At 52.8% G+C, this 21401-nt stretch overlaps 1 protein-coding gene across 2 annotated transcripts in view; it reads left to right on the top strand.

Annotated features, from left to right (window-relative positions):
- Window positions 1-21401, top strand: part of SDK2 (sidekick cell adhesion molecule 2) — a 273296-nt gene that overhangs the window by 189233 nt on the left and 62662 nt on the right. For both annotated transcript variants that reach the window (XM_046677439.1, XM_046677438.1), the window contains exons 7-18: window positions 508-698; window positions 837-920; window positions 2588-2782; window positions 4023-4139; window positions 6017-6184; window positions 7145-7247; window positions 12001-12177; window positions 12534-12670; window positions 13307-13454; window positions 17568-17708; window positions 19361-19542; window positions 20087-20202. In XM_046677439.1, the coding sequence (XP_046533395.1) occupies window positions 508-698; window positions 837-920; window positions 2588-2782; window positions 4023-4139; window positions 6017-6184; window positions 7145-7247; window positions 12001-12177; window positions 12534-12670; window positions 13307-13454; window positions 17568-17708; window positions 19361-19542; window positions 20087-20202 (1759 nt within the window). The remainder of the gene's footprint in view (window positions 1-507; window positions 699-836; window positions 921-2587; window positions 2783-4022; window positions 4140-6016; window positions 6185-7144; window positions 7248-12000; window positions 12178-12533; window positions 12671-13306; window positions 13455-17567; window positions 17709-19360; window positions 19543-20086; window positions 20203-21401) is intronic.

Below are 21401 nucleotides of genomic sequence, written 5' to 3'. Positions count from 1 at the left end.
CCCAGCTCACATCGCCACCTTCCCCGAAGTTGGGGGGTGCAGATGGCCACCTGCCTGCCTTTGTTTCCCCATCTCCAAACCCTGGGTTTCTCCTTGTCGCCTTCCCTCACCTCCGACGCCTCCCTGTCCCCTGACTTATGTTTGGCTGGGGCTCAGCACCCAGGGAGAGCCGAAGACAGATGCACAGGGAGGCTGCCCATGAGAGCCCTGTGCACTGCGCTGTTCCCGGGGACCGGGTCCTGGGCCACGTGCCTCACCTGCCCTCCTGCATCCATCCCAACAACAACCCCCGGGTGGGCACAGTCGCCCCCACTGTACAGATGAGGAAACTGAGGCCCAGAGCTCTGAAGACACTTGCCCAAGGACTCGCATCTAGAAAGTGGCCAGGGGGTGGGCAAACCCAGGAGGCCTGGCCCCCAGGCCCACACTCCTCACTACCTCCCACCCTGCCCCTCGGGCCTCCGGAGCTCGCTGTGGCTGAGCGCCTGCCTCCCTCGCCCCTGTCAGGCCCCTGATCAGGCTGCACATCATTTGGAGGAAGGATGGGCTGCTGCTGTCTGGTGGCATCAGTGACTACAACCGCCGGCTCACCATCCCCAACCCCACGGGCAGCGACTCCGGCTACTACGAGTGCGAGGCCGTCCTGCGCAGCAGCAGCGTCCCTTCTGTCATCCGTGGAGCCTACCTGTCTGTGCTGGGTGAGAAGGAGTGGGGCTGCTGGGACGCCCCCAAGGGTAGGGGCAGCATGGTTGGGGCCTACTGAAGGGCGACCTGCACAATGGCCATATCAAAAGGAGCATGGCTCTGATCCCCTCCCCTGGTCCTTCCTTCTGCAGAACCACCTCAGTTTGTCAAGGAGCCAGAGAGACACATCACAGCAGAGATGGAGAAAGTGGTGGACATTCCCTGTCGGGCCAAAGGTAACAGGGTGGCGTGGATGGAGGCGGACAAGGATCCCCAGACTTTCAGCCTCTCTTGTCCCTGTCACGGACTTTTCTAAATTCCGCCTCCTGCTCAAGGCCACATCATTGAGCAGAGTGTCGGTCTGGCTGTGCACAGACACCCCAGGAAACAAACAGGCCAAATTGCCGTAATCTCAGGACTGGAAATCAACCCACGTACCGTAACTGGAGGGTAACAAATGAACCCAAATTACCGTAATTTCAGGATAGGTGACAGACCCAAATTGCCCATAATTTGAAAGTGGTAGACAATGCCAAATTACCGTAACGTCAGAACTCCTAGAACTTGGGCGCCTCTCGCCTGCCGTGTGTCTTGTAAGCTCTGCCTGGCGTCGGGGCCATTTGCTCCGTCTCCTCCACCCACGTTTGTCCTTAAGCCCCCTCGGCAGAGCGCCTGAAGAATTCCTGCTCTTCCCGCCGCCACCCTCCCTCCTCAGGTTCCAAGGAGCCCAAAGACAGCCGGAAACGAGGGGGAATCGGGGTGCTAAGGTGCTGGGGGCGAGCGTGCACAGTGGGACGTAGTCTGCTGTCGAGCAGAGAGGCCGAACGTGCTCAGGCAGGAGGGAGAGAGCGATGGAGGTGGGATAAGACCCCCTTCTGAGACCACAGGGGGGACACAAAGGTCCATTCGCTCCTCAGCAGATGCCTGAGAGGGCTTGCCATGTGCGATACTGTTCCCGGGGAGGAACAGAACGAACTCAACAGCCAGACCCCTGCTCTTCCGGAGCCGACATTCCCGGGGTTGGGGCGGGGGGAGGCGGGGCAGACAAACCGCTAAACAAATAAGGATACCTTATTTCATCTCATCCGAAATGCCATGGGTTGTAAGGTGCCCCATTATTTTATGTCCCACTAAGAAAGAAAAAAGACTGCCAATTAAATTATGACATGCTGTCGATCGGCAGACACACCGTGATCTCGGAGATGTTACAACATAAAGAATGTGCACCGCGGAATGGGTGAAATACGGTACCGCGGCAGGTTGGCTTGGAAAGTGCTGGAAAGGAAGGAAGAGAAGCGGGCCTGGGGGCCCGAGCAGCGGGCTGCTCTTCGGAACAGAGTGTGGGGAGCTTCTGGGGGCCTCAGACCCAGGGGGAGAAAGGGGATGGTCGGGGATACCAGCAAGAAGAGCAGGCCAGGCTGGGGTGCAGCTTGGGCACAGCTGAGGGCAAGGGGAACACCCCCCGTTAGCCTCCCTGTGAGGACAAGGGAGCAGGGGCCTCCCAAGGGTCCCCGAGGACTCTAGCCCCCTGCCTGCTCCTTGATGCAGGGCTCTGTGGTCACGTGGGTGGGAGACCTACCCCCGTTGGAGGCTCCCAGAGCGCTCAAAAGGCCCTGCTAAATATTGCAGTTAAAAAATCGTTTGTCCGATCCGGTGTTTCCAAGCTAAACTAATCTTGGGATCTTTTAAACTTTCTTAAAACGCCTACTATATAAGAATTTGAGAATTGTCGCTCTCAGAGCATCCTCCCCCTTTCCCAAAACCAATAAAGGCACCTCTGAGAAGGTTCTAGAGACCCAGACGCACCAGGGACGCCCTCGCAGACTGCTGGCCCCGGCCCCCACCTGAGCACCCTCAGGCCGGGAGGGAGGCCAGGAGGGCTGACCGGCCCTCGTCTCCGCAGGTGTCCCGCCGCCCTCCATCACCTGGTACAAGGACGCGGCCGCCGTGGAGGTGGAGAGGCTGAGCCGCTTCCGGCAGCGCGCCGATGGGGGCCTGCAGATCAGCGCGCTGGTGCCTGACGACACCGGCATGTTCCAGTGCTTTGCGCGAAACGCGGCTGGCGAGGCGCAGACCTCCACCTACCTGGCCGTCACCAGTGAGTGGGGCCTTCCCTGTCCTGCCCCGAGTCCCTCCGCCCGGGAGGCGGCTTCCCTCCACGCCAGGGGCCCCTCGAGAGCGGGGTGCTGCCATGTGCGGGGATAGGGTCCCGGGGGACTGCCCCGCAGCAACTGGCCCTGGCCGGCTCTGCCCGCTGCTTCCACAGCCCCGTGTCCAGCACTCCGAGCCCAAGACGGGCTCCCCAGCTCTTCAAGAGACGCTGCTGTGAAACCACGGGTCCCCGCCCTGGCATTTCCACCGTCCCCGGGTCCCCTCTGGGGCGGGGCTGGAGCGACCCCATCCCAGTGGAGATGTGCTTACTTCCCCAAAGAAGACAACCAGCGCGTGATCTCAGTTCCCCCACTTGCAAACCCTTCCCGCTCTGGGAGTCTCTTCTGGGGGAACAGCAGCCGCCCTGCCCGCTCAGTGGAGCAGCGTTAGCCATCACTGATCCCATGAGCCCCCACCCTGAAGATGGCGACGCTCTGTGCAGGGGCTGCATCCTGCTGGGCCCCTTATCTCAGCAGCAAAAGGATACATGGTCAGGGGCCTCCTCGGGCCCCTCAGGGCTCATCCCCAGGCCCCTGGGTGGCCCTCAAACAGGGCAGCCACCGGGCAGAGGAGAGCTGGGTTTGCCCCGAAGGCAGCTATGGGGAGGGGCTGCCCTCTTGCCTGCAGCTCCCCATGGGGCTGGTCTGCATTTAAGCCCTGCTCCCTGGCGTCTGACCAGACGGCTCCTTGAGGGCTGGGATTAGGGAAGGGGACAGAAACAAGAAGGCCGCCCTGACCCTGGAAGAACCCCAGCACAGTCAGGCCAGCGGATGATCCGTGGCCGGCCCTCTAGGGAGTGGGTGATGTTCTCCTGGCCATAACTGGCTTTTCATTTAAGAAACTGGAGCCTCAGTTTCACGTTCAATGAAGGGTGGATCCCGTTTACCTTGTCGTGGAGGGTGTGAGCTGCCCGTGGGCATCCTCAGTTTCCCCCAAACAGAGGCCCGAGAGTCAAGGCAGGGTTAGGGCTGGTGTCGCCTGGTCCTTCCGCAGGGGCCTGGTGCAGGGAGCCTTCGTGGGCCCTCCGGGCTTCTTCCCAGCCGGGGCCCCTCCAGGGCACCTACGTCCTTCCCTGCAGAGGGACTCACACAGCAGGAGTGGCAGGGGCAAGATGAGGACCCGGCCCTCTGGCTGGGGGAGGTTCCTTCTGGGGTGTGGCTAAGAGGCCTCACTGTCTCCATTTGCAGGCATTGCCCCCAACATCACCAGGGGCCCCCTGGACAGCACGGTCATCGATGGGATGTCAGTGGTGCTGGCTTGTGAGACTTCGGGGGCACCCCGGCCGGCCATCACTTGGCAGAAAGGTAGTTGCAACTGATCTGCATTGGAGGGTGTGGCCATGTGACTGTCCAGGGCAGTTCTGAGAGCTCAGTTCTGGAGCCAGGCAGGTTGGGTTTCCCATGTACAGTTGTGAAGGTTGTGCATTAAACAACCCAAGAGGGCATCTTTCACCCCACAGAATGTACCACGTGCCACTCTGGCTGGGTCTTCTGAGACCTGTGACCTTGGGTGAGTTCTTTACTCAATCTGAGCCTCAGGATCCCCACCTGTAAACTGGGGACAATAGTACACATACCTCAGGGCGGCATGGAGACTAGAGGACAGAGTGCATGTGGAGGGCCTGCATCGTGCCTGGGAAGTGGTGAAACCTGAGGAATGACAGCTGTTTGATGATTAATATTATGGTGGGGGTGGTTAGTGTGGGTAGAAGGCCGTCCCCCCTCCCCAGGCAGCTCGCAGGGCTCCAAACGCCTGAGCCAGCAGGGCCCACACTATCTGCCTAGGTCCACCCAGGCTGTGTACCTCCTCCACCCCTCTGTATCGAGAATTTGCCCTCCAGCCCACCCCACATACACACGTCCGTGTACACGCGGTCACTCCCTCCCGCCCCCCGGCCTCTGCTCAGGTGAACCTCTCCACGGACTCACCCGCCCCACCCCCGGCCCTCCCCACGACCCCTCCCTGCTTTATTTCCCTACCTTCTAGTACACAAGATAATCCACCTGTTCATTTTGCTTATTGCTTGTCCCCCTGACGACGTCAGGGGCTCCGTTTCGCCCACTGCTGTCCCCCCACAGGGCCAGGAACAGTGTAGCACCCAGTAGCTGCTCAGTAAACCTGTGTGGCCTGAACGTAGGCACACCCAGGGCACGTGCCTGGACACGGAGATAAACACGCCCACCCAGCCTGCTCACTGGTTCAACATGCCTGCACACGTGTGCAAACAGACACACTTACCCGCAGGCTGCGCCTGGAGCATCCCCTCTCTCCAGAGAGGCAGGGCTGTCCTTAAAATAGGTACAGTTGCGGGGCTGGCCCCGTGACCGAGTGGTTAAGTTCGCACGCTCCGCTGCAGGCGGCCCAGTGTTTCGTTGGTTCGAATCCTGGGCGCGGACATGGCACTGCTCATCAGACCACGCTGAGGCAGCGTCCCACATGCCACAACTAGAAGAACCCACAACGAAGAATACACAACTATGTACCGGGGGGCTTTGGGGAGAAAAAGGAAAAAATAAAATCTTAAAAAAAAAAAAAAAAAAAGAATAAAGCTGCTATAAATAGGCACACAACAATCTAAAAAAAAAAAAAAAAAGGTACAGTTGCAAAACCTGCGCTGTCAGGCTCACTCTTGCCCACGGCACAGCCTCTCTCTCTCTCCAGGTGCCAGGCCTCCCCTGTCCCACTGCAGAGTCCCACTGCTCCCACCTGTCACTGTCCTCTCTCCCTGAAGGGGACTCTGCAGAAGCACCCTGCCCGAGGACACCCGTCACCACCCTGTCAGCGCTGTCTGCCCCCTCTCCCCCGGCCCAGGCATCCACTGCCTCCGAGGCTGTGCCGGGCTCATCAGGAGACAGTCCTTGGCCTTCTCTGGTGAAGGGCAGACAGCGTGATGGGTGGAGAGACATCAGGGGACCTGGGTCAGGGCCGCCAGTTCTGTGACCCTGTGTCCTTGTGCCTGTCACCAAGTCGGAAGCTTCCCTGGGCCTCAGTCCCCACCCAGCCCTGCCGCCACCAGCCCCCGGCCCTCCTGGCATTTCTGATGGGATCTGCCTGAGACCACCTGCCCCAGAGCGGCCAGGGAGGGCTGGGATGTGTGGTCAGGACCAGAGCGATCTGAGTGCCAGGGGGCTGCCCGGGGGGCACCGGGCCGCAGCCTGAGCCTGCCCCATGTCGCCCCCAGGGGAGCGCATCTTGGCCAGCGGCTCGGTCCAGCTGCCTCGCTTCACGCTCCTGGAATCGGGCAGCCTGCTCATCAGCCCCACGCACATCTCTGATGCTGGGACCTACACCTGCTTGGCGACCAACTCTCGGGGGGTCGACGAAGCCTCGGCCGACCTCATCGTGTGGGGTGAGTGTGCGGAGCGGGAGCGCCTTCCACGTCTGTGAGTGTGTGCTGGGCACACTCGAGCACCTGCAGAACCCCCTTTCTCACTGCCAGGACCGCCACACCCGCGTGTCCGTCCCCCAGGGCAGCGCTCTCTATAAGAAGGCCTTGGACAAAGTGGTTCAGAGGAGGGGGACAAGGGAGGCAGACGGTGCCGTGTCAGCGAGGCCTCGTGCTGTGCCTGGCCGAGTTGAGAGAACATAGAGATCACAGGCAGCTGTCATCAGATACTTGGGGGCAGAAATCAGCCATTTTTTTCTGTCAAGGGCCAGATAGTAAATATTTTAGGCTTTGTGGGCCAGACAGTCTGTGTCACAACTCAGGTGACTCTTCTGTTTCATGGAGAAAGCAGCGTAGACAATACTTAATCCAGTGGGCACGGCTGTGTTCTAATGGAAGCGTATTCACCCAGATAGGCCACCAGCCAGACTCGACCCCCAACTGTGGTTTGCTGACCCTGCTTTAAGGGAACTTCTCAGGCCCCTTCCGACTCCCGGCTGGTACCACTTGGGATCCACACCCAAGATGGACATACCCGTGGGCCACTTGTCAAGGCTGGGCACCAGGGGCTGCCAAGAGACGCTTTAGACCAGGAATCAGCCGAGCCTATTTTGACCCTGGCTGGACCACTAACGTGCTGGGAATGGCCCAGATCATCCTCAGATTTCTGTTCCTTCATCCCTCGCGTGGGTTTGTGGGAGCAGAAGTAAACGCGCCCTCACTGTGAGTGTGGCTTCCAGGAGTTCAAGCGCCTGGAGCCCAGTGTTCGTCTTTCTGTTCTGGGACATTCGCTGTGGTTGACCTGTGCATGAGGCGGGCTGTCTTCATCCACCCGCAGGATTCAGCCACGTGGCGGGTTCACCCGCATCTCCTGTTCCTTTGAGCCACGCCCCTTCTCACCACGTGTCTCCTGCTGTCTTTCAGCCCGGACACGCATCACCAAGTCTCCCCAGGACCAGAGTGTCATCAAGGGCACCCAGGCCTCCATGGTGTGCGGAGTGACCCATGACCCCCGGGTGACCGTCAGGTACTCCCTCTGCCATGGGCCCAGGGAGGCAAAGGGGAGGGGCAGCTTTAGGGCTAACTGGTAGCTGGGCGAGGGTCTACGCCAAGGAGATGAGTGTCGCCCGTGGGGCCAAGGAACACCCTGGGTCGGGGGGGGCCATTTACAGAGCCAGTGCAGGCCTGGGATGTGGGCACCTAGCCGGCTTGAACTGAATTGGGCAGCGTCAGAGGGGAGAGGGGAGGGGAGGGGATGTGGGAAAAATGGAGGGAAGCGGGAGGGAGCAGGGAGAAAGGGAAGAGAGAAGAGAGAGGCATTTGGGTTGGTGAGGGGTCAGGGCTCCCAGGTGCTCTCATGGCTGCCAGGGACCCCCTGCTGGGGCTCCCCCAGGCCTTAGGCCCTCTGCCCACCAAGTGGACAGTCAACAGGTGTGGGAGCAGTGTTAGGGCCGGGGCGGGAGAGAGCCCTGAGGTGGCCGTCAAAGAGACACATGTGAGGGGAAAGCGCCACCCTGAGGCCACCCCGCCTCCCACCGTGGGAGCCAGGAACCTGGCAAGATACTTGGACTGGAGGGAACCAGGTCCTGCCAGCCGGGACCCCTCCTAAGCTTGGGACGAGGATACCTGGGCCAACCCCAGGGCAGGCTTCCAGAACTGAAATCAGGAGGAAATTGTCCCTTTGGGCTCTCCTCTGAGCTGCGGGATGCCGAGTAAAAATGTAACTGCTTCCTTAGAAATAAGCATTCGCTCAGCGTTGTTTCTCCGTTTTATGGGCATCTCACCGGCCGGAAGCAACCGGCATCAAGGCTGGAAGGGGCCGGCGCCGATCCCGCCTGGAGCAATGGTCCCTCGGCTCCAGAGGCAGCGGCGTCCTGGGACGCCATCTGGTGGCCACTGGGCATGTGACAGCTTGTGGGGCCACGCCAAATGCGATCCCGGAAGCCAAGGTTGGCATACCTGGCGCTAGACTTCTAGACCAACGCCAGTCCTCAGAGAACCCACCGCGGGCCCCAGTTTGAGAATCACCTCCTTAAACCTTAGACACGGACCCGTTAGGATGGTCATCGTGTGGTGTCAGTACAGATGCAAACGCGAGCCTTGAAACCACATAGATGTAGTTAGAACACGGTCAATACTTGATCGGAATATGCTTATTCCTGGGTTTACTAGACTTTTGCAAAAAAGAAAATTAATAAGCCAACTGTAAAAGGTGCTCCAAGGGACCCCGCAGAGGCCCCATAGAATCCTGCTGTGGGTCTCAGCCCGGGACATAAGGAAGAGCCAGAATCCACTAACTGAAAAATTTCATGAAGATAAAAAGCTATATTCAGCCACACTTTAAAATAAACTGGCATTTTATTTATAAAAATGTTATCTACTGATATTTGGAAAATGCTTGCACATTTACTCATCCTCTAGACAATTCTTGATGAACAAATACATTGAGGGACCTCTTGCAATGTATCTGCAGCGCCCCCCCCCCCAACCAGGACCCCCAGTGACCCGCAAATGGGAAATCGCTGTCCCAGCTTACTTAGATCCAGACACAGTCTGAGCATCTACTTCTCGCCATTACTAATATTAATCAATATATATTTTTTCTTATTGTACAGCTAATAGATATTCATTTTAGGAGGAAAACAGAAAATGCAGATAAGCCAAAAAAAAAATGGAGAGGGAGAGAAAAAGGAGACAAGTAGATTTATCTGTGTTTTCCTCAATTAAAGATGATGATATATGGGCGCCATTTGAAAAAAACTAGAAACACACTATTTCTTAATCTGCTTTTCCCCTTAAAAACCTATTAGGAACCTCTTCCTCTGTCAATAAATATTTTTATATAAACTCAATTATGTGATTATTCAGTCGTCCATTGTGTGGATGTAACGTAATTTATGTTACCAATTCCGTAATGCTGGCTATTTGAATTATTTCTAGCTTTTTGCTAATTTTAGGAAATATTGCTGCGAAGATCCTTGTAACTAAGTCTTTTGACGCATCTCTGATTTCTTGAGGACTGTCTAATATTTAAAGCTGAGAGGACCCCTGAAAACCACTCATTAAAACTGTTTAAAAGCCAGCTATAGAACTGCAGATTATTTTGGAAAATTCCGACGCTATCTGAGTTAAACAGACTCGTGGTTTCTTCTTCTTTTTTTTTTTTCTAACTTTCTACGATGGGAATTTTCAAAAGTACACCAAAGTAGACAGAACTGTATCATCAATCCTCATGTCCCATCTCTCAGCCTCAATAATTACCAGTATTTTGCCCATCTTGTCTCATCTGTCTCCCTCACACTTTTTTTCTAAATGCAATATTTTAAAAGCAAATCTCAAACATGTAATTTCACCCTTAAATATGTCAACGTGCATTTCTTACTGAAAAGGACTTTTCCTCAAATATAATAACCGTGCCCCATCACACCTAACACAGTGACAACAATTCCTTGATTTCTCCTAACACCAGGCCGGATTCCAGTTGCCCAGATTGTCTCAAAGATGGCTTTTTACAGTTGGTTGGTTTAACTCAGGGTCCAAACAAGGTCTACACGTTGTGTTTGTTTGGTGTGTCTCCTTCGTTTTACACAGTCCTCCACCCCTCCTTTTATTTTTTTTTGTCTTTATCTTTGTTTTGTTTTCTTGCAATTAATTTGTTGGAGAAACCAGATTCTACAGGACAGAGGTCAGCAAACTTTTTCTGTAGAGGGCCAGAGAGTAAATAAATATTTTAGGCTCTGAAGGCCATGTAGGCTTTGTCACAACTACTCAAGTCTGCGTTGGCAGTGCAAAAGCAGTCATAAATGATATGGGAGCAAGTGAGCATGTTTGTGTTCCAATAAAACTTTATTTACACAAACAAGCAGTGGGCCGTAGTTTGCCGACCCCTGCTGTGGAATATCCCACTCTGGATTTGGCTAGCTGCTTCCTCCTGGTGGTGCTCACTTGTTCTTCTATCCCAGATATTTCTAATTAGATTCAAGTAACTGCTAATAGATTCGGGTTGGTTGTTTTGGCACAGACGTTCACACGTGCTAACATAGGCATCCATCCCACAGCGCACCACATCCTGGGGCAAAGCCTGCTCACACGGGTTGTTTCTCCAGCAGGAATTACTCTCTGCAACTAGACTTGCTTTTAAGGAATTCCACCCACCCCATAGTGTTGGCAAGGATGATTCTTTTCTAGATAAAGAGAGAAATTGAAGGTGATTACTTTTGGCGATTGGTAAATATGTATGAAAAAGCCTTAAAATTTAACTTGACAATTTCACTGCTGAGAATTTATCCTTGAGGAAATGATTTAGAATGGATGAAAATATGTTGCTGCAAAGATGTTCATCGCAGCATTAATTATAATATCAGAAAACAAGGAACCGGACCGGACGTCCAACATCGCAGGATTGATTATGGGGTACTGTATTTGACGCGCCGTGCAGTTAACATAAACCATGGTGGGGAGATGCCACATTAAAAAGAATTTATGATATTTTCTTGGGTGTAAAAAATGCAGCTTTAAAATCAGGATGGATGGATATATAGCTAGATATCATTTATGTAAAAAATATGCTGTTTCAGTAAAACTATAAAATGATGGCGAGCTTCTGTTGATCACTTACCCAGTTTCAGACACGACTCGAAGGATTTTCTATGAACTCACACCCTTACAGTATCCCACCTAACGGGTGGGTAGCAGTATTTCCCTCATATGACAGATGAGGAAACTGAGGCACAGCAAAGGGAAATAAACATACCCAGGATCACTAAGCTGGTAAGTGACCGAAGCGGCATTTGACCAGGCAGTCTGACTCCAGGACATAGCTTCACTATGGTACCCTGCCTAGAGGGTAGAGGAGAAGAATCCGGAGGGTATATACTCAAATGTTAATCACGGTTTTCCTGTCACTGGAAAACTTGAATTTTCCTTTCCGTCTTTTTTTTTAGTTTTGTACTTGCTAGTTTTATGATTTTTTTAAACTGAAGTTTAGACTATTATAGGCTCATTCTTCCCAGCAGTCTTAGTTCTCTAAACCCAGATAGTTGTAGGAGCGTGTGGCTCAGAGCAGTGAGTGAGTGATGGGTTATCTGCAAAGTGTCTTAGCCCCGACCCCGTTCCCTGGTGCCGGGCACCCTGATCCACCTTCCCTCGGAGGTAGCCGCGTGGCATCCTACCCAGAGCTGGCACCTGTGTGTGTCGATGACAATAAGGGTTGTATTTCCTCAAGAACAATTCCAGGGAAGATATTTCTCATTGTCAGACACGGGCCTGTGTGTCATTTCTCAAGTCCCCCTTTTGTACTGACTGACCGAAGCTAAAGTGATTTTTTGGACACGAAAGTCAATTTGTCACAGTGATGCATCGATCTAATAATCCTCCTCATAAAACTAATTCCAAAATGTAGTCTATGAGGAAACTTTAATTCTCCTTCCAGCTGCAATCCTTTAACCTCCTGGGAAGAATACCTTTTGCCGGCTCTTTTGTGCTGGCTTCTTGGCCGGGGCTTCTGGCCATTAGCAGCAAGGCTTTGACCTAGACTTGAACTGAAGGTGTAAATGACCCATAATGACTTGACGAGTTAGCTCTCCTGGACGTGGACCCTGCCCGCAGGGATGAGGGACCACAGGCTGCTCAGGCCTCCACGTGCTCCCGCCCGAGACCAGCCCCAGAGGACCGCTGTGGCCCTGCCCGCCTTCGGAGCTCTCTTCTCCAGACCAACCCTGGGCCGAGCCCACCCCAGGAGTCCCTAGCTCTCCTTACTTATTGGCTGTTCTTCCCCTCAGGTACGTGTGGGAGAAGGATGGGGCCGCCCTCGGCATGGAGAGCAACCCCCGCATCCGCCTGGACAAAAACGGCTCCCTGCACATCTCGCAGACGTGGTCGGGGGACATCGGCACGTACACCTGCCGGGTGCTCTCAGCCGGAGGCAACGACTCTCGCAGTGCCCACCTGCGCGTCAGGTAAGGGCAGCCTGCCCAGGCCCCAGCCAAAGGAGGTGCGGGCAGCAATGAGAAGGCTCATTTTGTCAGGCCACCTGTGACCTGGGCCCACCCACCTCTCGGAACACACCCAAGCATCCTCCAGGGCCCCCTCCCCAACCTCCGCTCAGTTAGGCCCCCTGTCAGGAGCAGGGGAATCTGGTTATGGCTTTGGACAGGTGAGCCCCAAAGCCAGAGCGATGAATCTCCAGGTGGATGGCCTGAAGGCCAAGTTCTACGGCTGAGCACCAGGTATCATGGAAGCTCCGAGTCCTGGGTGCCCGCGCATCGCCTGACTGTAGACCTCACGGTGGCTCCACCCCTTCTCTTTCCTGCAGACAACTGCCTCACGCTCCCGAGCACCCAGTGGCAACGCTCAGCACCACAGAGAGGCGGGCCATCAACCTGACGTGGGCCAAGCCCTTTGACGGCAACAGCCCGCTGATCCACTATGTCCTAGAGATGTCAGAGAACAGTAAGGCTCCCCGCCTGCGCCCTCCACCGCGGGCGGGACGGCGGGGCACCGGCTGGGAGCACAGACGCGGGGAGTCAGCCAGGACTGGGTTCCAGCTCCCCTGCTTCCTCGTTCTGTGCCTTTGAGCAAACCCTCTGGAGTCTCAGCTTCCTCGACTGTAAAAGGAGTGAGGGCATCCGCCTCCCCCAGGTCATTGTGACAATTGAACGAGATAACGCACATGAGGTGCTAAACTCAAGGTCTGCCACGCCAGAAGCCTCCAAGATAGTGGCGGTTATTTTTCTCTATTTTTATCCTCCAAGTCCCCAAGCTGTGAACTCCAAAATTAGTAGGCATAATTTGAATGGTGTTTTAAATACAGTTTGCCCAAAGCTCATCAACTTGAGGGAAAAAAAGAGAAAAGAGGAATGCATCTCAGTTCCTGTGAGCCCTGGCTTCTTCCGCAGGACTCCCAAACCCCTTGGGACACGTGGGCTAAGGGGACCTAAAAAAATGGCATGACGGGCCTCCACTGGACCAAACAGGGGAGGCACTCCTCTGTGGTCCCAAATGAGGCTGCACCCCAGCTGGGAATAGGGAATAAGAAGCATGGCCCCCTGAGGTGCCCACCCCTGCCCCTACCCTCTGTCCCTGTAGATGCTCCCTGGACTGTCCTCCTGGCCAGCGTGGATCCCGAGGCTACCTCAGTGATGGTCAAGGGCTTGGTTCCGGCACGCTCCTACCAGTTCCGTCTATGTGCGGTCAACGACGTGGGCAAAGGACAATTCAGCAAGGACACGGAGAGGTGAGGGGAGCAGGGAATCTCCCAGGGCGGGTCTCAGTGACTCCCACTGAGGGAGGGGTCAGAGGGGCTGCCTGCTGCCAAAACCAATATGCGGAGTGGGGCCAGCATGACCCCTCCAGGCTTCAGTCTCCGCATCTGTAGAATGGGGGTAATGGTACTCGTGGCTGCCCCACAGGGATATGTCAAGATGCAACGAGACCGTGCAAATGAAGCGCTGTGAGCAGCGCCTGGCATGGGATAACACCAGCTGAGTCTGGTGGTCCTTCTCACTGCGAGCTGTGCAAGCTCAAAGCCTTGCCCCGTTGCGCTCTCCATCCCCACGGGCAGCCGTCGTTGTTAACTGGACATGAAGTTCCCGAGGGATGGAGGGTCTGCACAGATCTCCATATCCGGTGCCTTACAGGATGCCTGGCTGGAGCAGGCTTTCAACAAAGCTTTTTTAAAATGATGGAAATTGAATCCAAACTGCAGGTCATCCATTTTACAACATCACACAGTAATACCCACTTGCGTAGGAGGCGAATTCTAGCCACCTCAACCCACGGAACAAGCAGCCACCGCTAGTGAGAAAGAAGACATTGAGCAAGAGGTCAGAATGAGAGCAACACAGATTACATGCACCAAAGCTCTGCATTTTGCTCTCCATTTTTGTCCAGCTTTATTGCAATACAATTGATGTGTAACATTGTATAAGTTTAAAGTGTACAGCATGGTGATTTGACACCCTCATATATCGCAAAATGATTACCACCATAGCACCAGCTGACACCTTCACCCTGTCACATAATTACCATTTCATTTTGGGGTGAGAACATTTAAGATCTACTCTCTTAGCAACTGTCAAGTATATACAGTCTTATTAGCTGTAATCACCATGCTGTACATTCCATCTCCAGAACTTGTTAATCTTATAACTGGAAGTCTGTGCCCTTTGACCAATAGCTCCCCATTCCCCACTCACTCCCCCCAGCCCTTTTAACCACCACTCTACTCTCTGTTTCTCTGAGCTTGGCTTTTTATTTACTTTTTTTTTTTTTTTTGGTGAGGAAGATTTGCCGTGGGGCCAGCTCCGTGGCCAAGTGGTTAAGTTCATGCGCTCCACTGCGGTGGCCCAGGGTTTTACCAGTTCAGATCCTGGGTATGGACCTAGCACTGCTCATCAAGCCATGCTGAGGCAGCGTCCCACATAGCAGAACCAGAAGGACTTCCAGCTAGAATATACAACTATGTGCTCGGGGGCTTTGGGGAGAAGAAGAAGAAAAAATAAAGATTGGCCCTGAGCTAACATCTGTTGCCAGTCTTCCTCTTTTTCCTTGAGGAAGATTGTCACTGAGCTAACGTCTGTGCCGGTCTTTCTCTAGTTTGTATACAGGATGCCTCCACAGCATGGCTTGATGAGCGGCTTGTAGGTCCTCACCCGGAATCCAAACCGGTGAACCCTGGGCCACCAAAGCAGAGTGTGCGAACTTAACCACTATGCCACCAGGCCAGCCCCATGGCTTTTTTAGATTCCACATATAAGTGAGATCATACAGTATTTGTCCCTCTCTGTCTAACATCTCACTTCGCATAGCGCCCTCGAGGTCCATCCATGTTGTTGCAAGTGGCAGGATTTCCTTCTTTCTCATGGCTGAAAAATATTCTGTTGTATAGACTATCCCACTGTGTATATCACACCTCCTTTATCCGTTCATCCGCTGACAGACACTTAGATAGTTTCCGTATCTTGACTGTTGTGAATAATGCTGCAATGAACATGGGGGTGCAGATAGCTTTCCAAGATCCTATTTTCATTTCCTTTGGATAAATACCCAGAAGTAGAATTGCTGGCTTATACGGTAGATCTGTTTTTAATTTTTTGAGGAATCCCCGTACTGTTTTCCATAGCGGCTGCACCAATTTACATTCCCACCAGCAGTGTATGAGGGTTCCCTTTTCTCCATTTATCCTCGCCAACACTTGTTTCTCTTGTCTTTTTGATGGCAGCCTTTCTAACAGGTGTGAAGTGCTATCTCATTGTGGTTTTGATGTGCATTTCCCTGATGGTTAGTGATGTTGAGCACCTTTTCAAGTACCTGTTGGCCATTTATATATCTTCTTTGGAAAAATATCTATTCGCTGCCTCTGCCCATTTTCCAATTGGGTTGTTTGGTTTTTTGCTATTGAGTTATATGAGTTCTTTATATATTTTAGATATTAACCCTTTATCAAATACGTGATTTTCAAGGGTTTTCTCCCATTCCGTACATTGCCTTTTCATTTTGTTGATGGTCTCTTTTTTTGTGCAGAAAGTTTTAGTTTGATACAGTGCCACTGGTTTATTTTTGCTTGTACTTTTGGTGTCATATCCAGGAGATCCCTGCCAACTAGTGTCAAGGAGCTTTCTTTCCTATGTTTTCTTCCAGGAGTTTTACAGTTTCAGGCCCTATTTTTAGGCCTTTAATCCATTTCGAGTTCATTTTTGTGAGCAGTATAAGATAGGGGTCCAATTTCATTCTCCTGCGTGTGGCTGTCCAGTTTTCCCAACACCATTTATTGAAGAGACCATCCCTTCCCCACTGAGAAGAATTAATGTTGTTAAGATGTGCATATTACCCAAAACTGTCTACAGATTCAATGCCCTCCCTATCAAAATTTCAATGGCATTTGAGAGAAATAGAAAGAACAATCCTAAAATTTGTATAGACCCACAAAAAAACCCAAATAGCCAAGGCAATCCTGAGAAAGAAGAACAAAGCTGGAGGCATCACACTTCCTGATTTCAAGCTATACTACAAAGCTATAGTAATCGAAAGACTATGATATTGGTATAAAAATAGACACATAGGCCAATGGAACAAAGCTGAGAGCCCAGAAATAAACTCTCGCATATACGGTCAGCTAATATTTGACAAGGGAGCTAAGAATGTGCTTTGTTCTTTAAAAGATGCTGTTGGGTGCGTGCACAGACATCTGGCTTAAATCAGTGGTTGTGGTTTTGCCACACTTCCAATGAGCTTGAGCCTCTCTGGCTTCCCCTAGGGGGATGTCACAGGGGCTGCGACACTCTAGCAGGAGGGAAAAGTGCCAGGTAACAGCCCAGCAGGGAGCAGATCCAGGAGAATTATTCCTTGACTGTTTGTTGAGCACCTACCATGTGTCCAGCAGGGTTTGGACCACTAGAGGTGGTGCAGGGCACAAAACGGACATGGCCCAAGTCCTTCCGAGCTACAAGATGCCAACACTAGAGGCCTCCAGGTGTCGGGGAGCATCCTACAGCTTCTCCCATCCCTCGGGCTTCACTGTGTAACACGGGTTCATCTTCCTACTGCATCTTCATACTAACGGCCCTGAGTTGCCCAGAAAAAGGTTAAATCTCCCTCATTTCAGGCTTTGCAAAGACAGGGAGTGCGCAGTGCCTTTTAGAAAGCTATCCATCAGAAGCAGAAACAGAAAAATAAACAAAAAAGGGAAAGACATCCATCAAAAATAATTAACTTTTGTTTTTAATGGATGCATGTCAGTTATGTGAAAAATACGCCGAGGTGGAACGCTGTGTCCCCTGGCAATGCCAGAGAAAGAAATGCAATAGCGCTCACTCAGGAAGCGGGGCGGGAGCGCTGGCTGTCACCCACACACGTGCCCGCCCCACCCGGCCTGCCCACCCCGGCCTGCGGCTCAGCTGGTCAGTGAAGGAGGCCACCAGCTGGCTACCGGGAAGTGACTTTAATACTCCTGCTTCTGAAATACTTGAACGCTCATGACGTCATCAGCCCCGACAGCAGCTTCTTTGAGAAATGGGAAACTGAGGCCCAAGCTCCTCAACTGCATGGGAACTGCACATTTCTGGTGCTTTATAGTGCTTTAAAAAGACAGATACGTACGTTGTGTCATTTGGACCTAAACCAGTTTTATAAGGCAGGCAAGTGGAGCTTTATTATCCTTCTTTTACAGATAAAGAAACAAGCTCAGAGAGGTGAAGTGACTTGCCCAAAAGCACACAGCAACTGTGCAGAGTCATCGCAGGATGCAACAGGGCAGGGTTCAGCCCGCCCATATCCCATTAAACTCCTGTATTTGCCCCGGAAGCTAAGAGCGGAAAGGCCCACCCACTCTTGGTGTTTTCCTCTCCAGGGTCTCTCTCCCCGAAGAGCCTCCCACAGCCCCTCCACAGAATGTCATTGCCAGTGGCCGAACCAACCAGTCCATTATGATCCAGTGGCAGCCCCCTCCCGAGAGCCACCAGAACGGCCTCCTCAAGGGTTACGTCATCAGGTAGGGGTCCACCCCAGGGACCCGAGGGTGCAGCCCAGACCTGAGGGGAAAGGGGTGGGGGAGGGTCGGGAACGGACTGGAAAAGAGCAAATTCATGGCAGATCCTTCAGCTAACAGGGACCAGGCAGCAAGAGATGCCTGTACTGTGGGAGGCAGGATTTAGTTTAGACATCCAGAAGAACTTCCAGCAGTGAGAGCCTTGGACACCAATGGGAATGGCTGAGAGGGGAGACACAGTATAATCTTATAGAGGCTGCATGGATGGGCAAGTCTGCCAGATGTCAGGGCTACTAGGAATAAGGCCATAGGGAGATAAGTAACTACCGAGGGGCCCATCACCTGGGAAACCAAGACTATTCCATCACAGGCCCTTGGGGTTGACCATGGGTGACCGTGGGATGGACCATGAGTGGACAAATTACAGGGCCAAGAACTGGCCAAAAAGCGAGCGTCCTTTCCTTCATTCTAACTACAAAATGAAGCCCAGTTATATAGACTTTTATTTTTACGTTTGACTGAGGGTGTTTTACCGGTAACCTAAAAGTGAGTTATTAAGTGTTACTAAAATTGGGAATTCATAAATTAAAATTAGCATGCTATTTGAAGTTGCTGAGAACTCTCATGAGTGTTCTGAATTCTGGCTGGCTGCAGAATGTTCCACAACTTCACGTGTCTCTTTCCCACACGTGTGCTCTCATAGCATTGGAATTCCCAAAATTTGGAGGAAGTTTTTGTTGGTTTGGCCGCTCCGTTATCAGTTAATTTTGTTGTGGGTTTTCGGTGGATCCTCAAGGGCAGTGGGCAAAGTGTGGTCCCTCGGCCAGCACCATCAGCATCACTTGAGAACTTGACAGAAATGCAGATTCTCCAGTCCCACCCTGACCTACCGAATGGGAAATGGTGGAATGGCCCCAATGATCTGTGTTTTAACAAGCCCTCCAGGTGGTTTTGATGCTCTCTAAAGCTTTGAGACCCACAGCTACGGGGTGTTGTAACGCATCAAAGTAATTGGGGGCCTCTAGTTTTCCAGTAATTAGACTCTAAGGTCTGTATGCCTTGTGGTTCTCCTATGAGCTATCCAGCCTCCGTGTGTAAACCCTAAAATGTGCCTGTACAGACCCCACTTCTTTATTACCACGTGTTCTTTCTTCCAGGAGAAGGTAGAAATGGGTAGCACAGGTAGCCTTGGGTTTTTTCTCTCTACCTACGTGAGTGACTGTCAAAAGAGGGAGCCACTCTCCTAGAGGGAGAAAAAAATGAGCCCAGCCATCAGAGAGTCTTCAGAGCTGAGACCAGTGAGCTCTTCCCGGGAACTCTCCACGTCCCTGGTTAGCCATCCCGCCAGTGTCCTCCTCCCCATCAAAAAGAATAGTCCAGACACGTCCCCTAGACCTGTGCTATCCAGTAAGTTAGCCACTGGTCCCTTGTGTTTATTTCAATTAATTAAAAATAAATAAAACCGCAAACTCAGTTCCTCAGTTACACTAACCACATTTCAAGTGCTCAACAGCCACACACACTGGTGGCTACCATATCAACAGCACGGATACGGAACATTTCCACCATCACAGAAAGTTCTATAGGATGGTTTCCTGGGCATGAGGCCAAGCAGGCCGACTCTGATCTGCTGCATCCTGGCTTTCTCCTCCCAGGTACTGCCTGGCCGGGCTGCCTGTTGGGTACCAGTTCAAGAACATCACGGATGCTGATGTCAACAACCTGCTGCTGGAGGACCTCATCATCTGGACCAACTACGAGATCGAGGTGGCCGCCTACAATAGCGCCGGGCTGGGTGTCTACAGCAGCAAAGTCACCGAGTGGACACTGCAGGGAGGTGGGTGGAGATGGTGACCGTGGAGGGGCTGGTGCTTCCCTTTCTCCCAGGTCTGTGCCTGGCGGGTCCTGTACCTGTCCAGTCCTGACTGCCTCATCTGAGTTGCCCGTTTTATCCAGTCCCAAGCTATTGCACGCTGTGCCCAGCTACCCTGCAGGGTTGGAGGACTGTGGGAAAGATGAAGAGCTTGGGGGTGAGCATGATGAAGGCAGAGACTTCAGGGGTAAAGGGACCTTCTGCGAAGTTTCACATTAACTGGATCATGAAACAGCTTATATTTAGTGTTCTACCTAAGAAGCACCCTCAGGCATTTTCATATCCATCACTTTTATTTATCAGTATCCTGTGAAATGGACCAAATAAGTTTTATTAAACCCAAACTAATCTAAAGAAAGGGGGTGTCTTAAGTCTACATAGCAAGGAATAGTTGGGGGGGGCAAGCAGGGTCTGCAGACCCCTCCCTGTGTTTTCTCTACTTAACTGGGCAAGAAAGACTGACTGGGCCCCCTCCACCCCCACCCACTGTCTCTCTGCTCTCCTCCAGTCCCCACGGTCCCTCCGGGCAACGTGCATGCAGAAGCCACCAACTCCACAACCATCCGCTTCACCTGGAACGCCCCCAGCCCCCAGTTCATCAACGGCATCAACCAGGGCTACAAGGTGCGGAGGCGTCCCCTCATCCCGAGAGGGAGCCCGGAGGTGCTTCCAGGGAGGCAGGGAGAAGACCAGGGAGGGGCAGGCGGGAGGCCCCCCTGGTTCTGAAATCACTGCTTCAAGCCAAGCAGAGGACCCGTGATCGAGGTGAAGGGCCCGGGCTCTGTCCAAGGCCAGATGCGGCCGCAGGGAGTGTGGACGCTGCCCGCTCTGGGACCCAGTGCCGGGGCATTCTTGGGGAGACTGGGTTATAAACAAAACCGGGTTTGTTTCAGGGTCAGGAACACCGGGCCTAGCCACAGCGCCATCGGAAAAGTCCAGAACGCCCTCCTTCCCACCAAGCCGTAGGTCTCACAGGCATCCTGCTGGGCCATTTGTCCTTGGCTGTACCTGACCCCACACAGTGTGGTTAAGGGACAGACTAGATTAGGGTCCTGGCTCTGCCCCTCGCTAGCTCCCTGCAAGAGTTCTGTGGTCTGTCCGGGCGTCCTTCCTTCCCGAAAGATTGACTGAGCCCATCTATACGCTCTAGTTTCCGGGAAACCAGACCGTTTCCTCTTTTTCAAGCAGAGACGGTAATCATACTTATTCCTCAGTGTTTGCAGTCTGTCGGGCACAATGACAGATACGTAACACGTGCTCGGAAAATGACTGGAGTATTGACGGAAAGGTCTGTTTACTGTGGCCGCCGACAAAGTCGCGCAGCCTGCAGGGCGTCAACGGCAGAAGTCAGGGTTCACACAGATCTGGAGGCTGGAAGCCCGAGATCGGGGTCGGCCCCGGTGGTTCCGCCCGAGGCCTCTCCCCATGGCTTGTCAACGGCCACCTTCTCCCCGTGTCCTCATATCTTCCGTCTGTGCCCTCATCTCCTCAGCCTGGAAGGACACCAGTCACTGGGTTAGAGCCAGCCTACTGACCTTACTTTAACTTAATTTCCTCTTTAAAGGCTGACTCCAAATACAGTCACATTCTGAGGTCCTGGGCGTTAGGACTTCAGCTTATGAATTTGGGGGGCAAACAATTCAGCACATAACAGATAGTAATAATAGTACTAGTACTAGTAGTAACAACAATAGTAGTAATAGTACTAGCAGTAACAGTTATGGTAGTAATACTAGTAGTGGTGGTAGTGATGGTGGTAGTGGTGGTGGTAGTAATAGTACTGGTAGCAGTAACAGTATTACCACTAGTAGTAGTTATAGTAC

Source organism: Equus quagga, chromosome 11, assembly GCF_021613505.1.
Source record: "Equus quagga isolate Etosha38 chromosome 11, UCLA_HA_Equagga_1.0, whole genome shotgun sequence".
Lineage (NCBI taxonomy): Eukaryota > Metazoa > Chordata > Mammalia > Perissodactyla > Equidae > Equus > Equus quagga.
This window is presented reverse-complemented; position numbering and strand designations above follow the sequence as displayed.